Here is a 6,000-nt window from a genome sequence, read left to right as displayed (position 1 = left end):
GCCATGCCCCAGTGTTTACATGCCGGTGAAGCCCCCGGCCACTCCGAACCCCTCCAAGCCCCAGCTCCCCGAGGGTGAAGCCAGCCGGCCTGCGAACTGGACTGGTAGTTCAGACCAGGGCCCTCCGGACTCAGATCACCATCCGCTCTGCCGCCTCAGCTACCATCTGGGCGGGATCCGGCTCTGGTGTTTTGAGGAGGGGGTGTGGTGTAGGGAAAGGAATCCTGGGGATTTCTGGCTTCCCCACTTTTTTTGGCCTTCGGGGCTTCAGACTCAGGGAACTCGCTCATGGCTTTTTTGATGAAGAAGAAGAAATTCAAATTCCAAACCACTTTCACCCTGGAGGAGCTGACTGCGGTCCCCTTCGTGAACGGGGTCCTCTTCTGCAAGGTCCGGCTGCTGGATGGCGGGGATTTTGTCAGCTTGTCGTCAAGGTAGGAGCTGGGGCAGGCCTGCCTGCAGGGAAGGGGGATAATGAGCCACACCTAGTCACTTGGCGAGTGTGGAAGTGCCTCTTGGGGTCCAGAGAGTCCTGGAGATTATGTGTGTCTGGGGCAGGTTTGCACGAGGCAGGACTGAGTGATCTGAGAGGTCTGGGCCTGAGGAAGCTGGCAGGGTGCTGGGCACCCATCTGCAGGTGACCAGCCGGATACCTGGGGGTCTGTTGTTTCAGCCCCCTCATGGGGCCTTGCACACCACCCACAGTAGGCCCATTCTGCAGACTTGTATGAAGAGCCCAGCGGGGTTTGGCTTCGAAGGGCTGAGAAGGGGAGGAGTGTTCCAGGGCATCTTGCACCCAGCTGGCCACTCGGGCTGTCATATGTTTTAGAGCCCGGGCCAGCCACAGGTTCCCTGGCACTCCCTGGCTCCTGGGAAGGTCCAGCCCCAGGCACTCCTGGTCTGGCTGGAGGGTGGTGGCTGGATTTTGGCCTGCCCAGCCCCCTCTGAGTCACTGCCCTCTTCTGGCTGGAGCTGGACTGCTTTGCATTGCAAATGCCCTTGTCAAGGAGGCTGCTGCCCTCTCTGAAAGAAAGAGGCTCGGTCAAGTTTAGTTTTTGTGTTCTTCCCCATCCTGCAGGTCCAGCTGCCTGGCTCATTGCTGAGGGCGGCTGAGTTCCCAAGCTGCGCCCACTGCCTGGGCCCATCTGGGGTCACATAGTCCTGGAGTGTGACAGATGGGAGTTTGAGTCCTAGCTCAGCCACTTTGTGGGCCCAATACAGGTCTCTGTGTCAAAGTTGTGAAGAAGTTTCAGCAGAGAGGATGCGGTGGCAGGGCCTGGCCCAGTGCCTGTGACCCACTGGCTCCCTTCCTTGGTCTGTCCCTTTGCTCCTCAGGCCTCCTTGTGGGCCCAGTTAGCTGGAGCTGCCTCACAGTTCTGAGATGGGGTGCCTGTTACAGATGGAGAAACTGAGGCCCAGAAAGAGGGAGTAGTAAGTGGCTTGCCAGGGACCTCGAAGGAGGCAGTTGTCAACTGAACTTGGCCTGTTTGGAGACCTGTTGGATGAATCTGGTGGTCGAATGTTCTGCTGGGAGGAGGGAGAGGAGGCATACAGCCTAACCCAGATTTAGGAATCTCCAGTGTGGGACAGGGTGGGGTGCCTTTTCTGTGCACTTGGGTCCGCTCAGGCTGGGAGCTGCTTATCTGAGGAATTCAGACGAGGGCTGCCCTTTGCTCTGGGGGTGGGAGGCTGTCCTCCTTGCCTGGGAAGCCTGTGATCCTGTGGCCACCCACAGAGTAGCCCAGCCTTTCTGGGAAAGGGCTGTGGTGCTCAGAGCTAGGGCCTGGGGTCAGCCAGTGAGTGGCCGGGTGACCTAGGGCAAGTTACCTAACCTCTCTGATTCCAAGAACCAGCAATTATTGGTGCTTTGCTCTCTGTTTTACTGGCACCTCTCACTTAACCTGTTGACTCTGCCATGGAGCAGAGTGGAGGTTGGGGGAGGCCTGTAGTGTTGTTATTCCCATTTTATAGAGGTGGCTCAGAGGCTCAAGGAGGGAGTGATTTCTCTGCGTTAATACAGCAGAGCCCAGATTCAAACTCAGGATGTGCTTTTAGCCTGTTCTGCCTTTGAGCCTTAGTTTCTTCTTCTGTGAAATGGGAGAAGTCATACCCACCCCTAGAGTTGTGATGGGGAATGGGTACTGTGTATACCATGTCTGACCAGGCAGACTGTTGCAGCAGCTGTTGTTACTACGGTAGAGGAGCCCAGGCCCCAGCCCCTCCTAGGTCTTGGGCGGACCAGGTGGAATCAGCAGAGGGCCTACATCTGAACTGAGGGCTGGGGGCAGGGTCTTGGATCCTACTGAAGAATTAGTATTCAGCCCCAGGCTGAGGTCTCAGCTGGCTTCCCAGGCCCTGGGGCCACTGTCACCCTACCTGTCAGCCTTTCAATTGCCCTAAACCTGCCCCCTCATCCGGGGAAGTCTGGAAATTTCCAGGTCTCAGCCCACAGTGTCTGGATTTCACCTCTCTCCCCTTCTTCCCTCTTGGCAAGGGGCCATGGATTCCCTGAACCCGGCTGAGCCTGCCTAAACAGGCTTTCCCAGCCCTCATCCTGGATGAAACCTGAGTGGCATGAGGAGGGAAGAGCTGACATTGAACCCCACACAACTTGGCACTTATGGGCTCTGGGTACCTGTTTGCTGCTGGGCATGTGTGTCTGGAGGGAACACACACGTTGGGACCTGAGGCTGCTTTACAGCTGCTTTGGCTGTAAGCAGAGGGGGGTTGCTGGGTTCCTACCCTTCCACTCCCATCCCACACACCCTGGTCTGCAGCCTGGGAGCCCCTCCTCACAGCCCACCTCTCCAGAGGGCCAAGGCCCTCTTGTTTTGGAGGTGGGGTAGGGTCAGGGGTGACGAGACCTGCTTAGTTTATTAGCACACTGTCCATAACCCCGGAGACCCCTGACGTGTCCCAGGGAGTGGGGGTGGTGGCAGCATGGGTGGTGTCTGAGCAAAGCAGGCCCAAGCCTCCACTCCTGCAGCAGCCACCCTCCTAGCTAGAGTGTTTCCCTGTGTGTTGGGTGCCATGGCAACAGCTGGGTACACAGCTCCAGCCTGACCCAATTTGAGCAGGTAGAACAGGTGGTACATTGCACTGTTCCCCAGCCTCATCTTTCTGAGGCCTCCTTATGAACCATAATCCTCACAGCCACCATGTTCAGTGCTACGTGCCAGGTGCCGTGCTGAGTGTTTCTGCACGTGCTGTGTCTGTTCATCCTCTCGGCCATCCGGCGAGGTCATCTGGCTAGAAATGCAATTGGGAAAATAATCATTTTATCATCAGGGTTTAAGCTGCCTTTGATTGTGCATTATTCGATGCCAGGGACCTGCTGAGCACCTCGAATGCACCTCAGCTGAGTCCTTGAACCACCCTGTGAGCTGATGAGGAAATTGGGGTCAAGAGACCTAAAGTGATGGACCCGTGCCACTCAGCAAGAGAGTGGCAGAGCTGTGATTTAAACGTGGGCAGGTCCGGCTCCAAGGCCCTGCCTTGCCTTGGTGGCAGAGGGCTTGAAGCAGCGACAGCCTCATGTCATGTCCTCAGACCTTTGAAGGAGGTTCTTTTTAGTGGGTTGCGTGGTACAGGGAAATCCAGATTTGGATCATTTCAAGGCACTGGGCTAGATCCTGTGAGATCTGAGGAAAAGGGGCCTCGGGGCCACAGGTGGGGGTGGGGCTGAAGTCCACTGCTGTGGACTTGGTGCCAGGCACGGGCTGGCACTGGGGCACAATGGGCATTTGCCAACGTCTCTGCCTAGAGGCCTTCCAGCAGACGCATCCAAATGGCATCTGGGAGGCTTTCCTAGGGGTCCCAGGAGGGATGCGTCCCAGCCAAGTCTAGTGAGTCGGGAAGCAGTGGACCAGGCTGTGGTCTCCCTAGGGCAGGCTGGGCACAGGCTTCCAGCCTTGAGCCAATCTGTCTTTCAGGCAGGAGGAATCCCAAACATCCTGAGAGGTCTCTGTGCCCAGCTGGCACTGGTCCTGTGGCCTGCCCCATGCACGTGGCTGGTGGCGGGAGGGAGCGAGAGGGAGGCGTTGATTTACCTTACAGCAAGTCCTCTCTGGAGGAGACAGGCAGAGCGAGCCTCCTTGGCCAATGGATGGGGAAACTGAGGCTGGGGGCAGAGAAGTCACATGTTCAGGGTCACTTAGTAGGAGGAGCTAATGGCACAGCTGGATGGGCTCTGGTTGGCCCCGACTTCTGTCCGCTGTGCAGTACCCCTCTTTGCATGAAGGGGCGGGCTGGGCCAGAAAGAGAAGAGGGGCCCCTCCGATGGCTCTTGCTGCTCTGCACTTGGGTGCCAGGCTGTCTAAGAAGCAGACTGTGTGACTTGGGCAGGCTCCCACCCGTCCTTTCTTTTTGGCAGCTTTGAATTCTCAACTGTCTCTTCAGTGGGGTTTTTATTTGGGCAGCCTTTTGAAAGAGGGCATGCCTGCTCAGAATACAGGTACTGACTTCTCTCTGTGGGCCTGGACTTGAGCAGGCTGGGACGGGAGACCTCCGAGGGATGTTTGGGATTTGTGGGGGGCATGAAGAAGACCTTGGACAGGTCAGCTCTGCAGCTGGAGGCCCTGTGCCCGGGTCTGGGGAGGCCAGGTCTTTGCACACACACACACCACAGGCTTGGCTGGACCTCTGCTTCCCCGAGGCCCTCTCCCTCCCTCCTTGGAAAAGGGTGCAGCTGCCACTGGAATCTGCTGCCCTGCGAGGCCTGCTGTCATGCACATCTTAATGTGGAGGGAGGGTCGTGTGGAGATGGACACACAGTTCTGTCTCTTGGGCCCGAGGGTGCAGGGAGGTGGAGGTGCAGTGGGACCCTAAGGCAGGCAGGGCATCCACTTCCCTTCACAGATCGGGAGCTCTGGAGGCCGAGTGGGGAGGGGGCAGGAGGAGGAGGGGGAGGAGGCTGGCAGGCGCAGGTCCCTTTTCCACATTTACCGAGCACCCTCTTGGCCCTGGGCTTTCAGAGGTGACCGGGACCAGACAGCCTTGCTCCCATGGAGCTCCCCGTGGGGTGGGGGCAGTGTGCCTGTGGGCATCACAGAGGAAGGGCTTCCCTGAGGAAGGGACTCTTCATGGGAGCCTTGTGGGCCAAAGGGAAAGCCCTCCCTATCACAGTGACGTGCCCCATCCTGAAAACATAAGCTCCATGAGTTTGGGAAGAGGTCAGGCAGAGGCCCCCAGCTGGAAGGCACTTGGTCAGTGATCTAGGCAAGGGGCTGGCGCGGTTGGGGTATGGAGAGGGGCAGCACGGGGCTGGCTGCAGTAGTTGAAGATGGGGGTAGCTGGGCTGGACAGTGCCTGGCTTTGGGGGTCCAGCCGAGGGGCAGGGGGGCAGTGTGCCCGGTTTGCCAATTAGGATGCTGGCTCTTGGCTGCCAGGTGGAGAAGGTGCCAGGGTGCCTGACCGGTACTCAGTAAGGGAAGGTGGAGTTGTGGCCTGGCTGGGCCGTGGCAGGCAGAGGGAGAAGAGTGGGCACACTGGCGAGAAGCTGGGCGGGTAGAGCCGGCAGGTGGGTTTCCTTGTCCTCAAGTTCCTGGCACCACACCCAGCACTTAGTCGGTGCTGGAAGGTGGAAGTTCAGAGAGCGCGCAGTGGCCAAATGCGGCTGGGGTTTTGTTGCCCTATACAGTGCTCTAAGAGTTTTTGACAGCATAAACAAAAGTCTTTTAAATCAGAAGATGGAGCAACGGTGTCACGTGGCAGCATGTGGCCCAAGGGGCTTTGCGCTGCCTCCTCCGTGGGCTGCCTGCTCTGGGCTCCTCCTGAGCCCCTGCATGCCCTTGGATCCCTGACGGTGGTCTGCCTCCCTCATTTGCTCGGGCCAGCCTGCTCCCCGGGGCCCCTGTGGAAGGCCTTCCGTTCACAGGCTGGCGCCTGAGGAGGCGGGTGCTTGTGGAGAGAGATCTTGCTGGCAGGCTGCAGAGACCACCCATGGCAGCCAGGCTGTGGCACCAGGCCAGCTGCGGGCTCCCTTGGGGTCAGCCTGTGCAC

The 6,000-nt window shown here is 58.5% G+C and overlaps 1 protein-coding gene across 1 annotated transcript in view; it reads left to right on the top strand.

Moving 5' to 3' along the window:
* Positions 1-288: 288 nt before the first annotated feature.
* EEIG1 (estrogen-induced osteoclastogenesis regulator 1) overlaps positions 289-6,000 on the top strand; it is a 33,897-nt gene continuing 28,185 nt past the window's right edge. Inside the window, exon 1 of the mRNA XM_065879437.1 lies at positions 289-434. Within this exon, the coding sequence (XP_065735509.1) occupies positions 289-434 (146 nt within the window). The remainder of the gene's footprint in view (positions 435-6,000) is intronic.

This window comes from Phocoena phocoena, chromosome 6 (assembly GCF_963924675.1).
Source record: "Phocoena phocoena chromosome 6, mPhoPho1.1, whole genome shotgun sequence".
NCBI lineage: Eukaryota > Metazoa > Chordata > Mammalia > Artiodactyla > Phocoenidae > Phocoena > Phocoena phocoena.
Note: the sequence above shows the minus strand (reverse complement) of the source record. Positions and strands in the feature narration are given on the sequence as shown.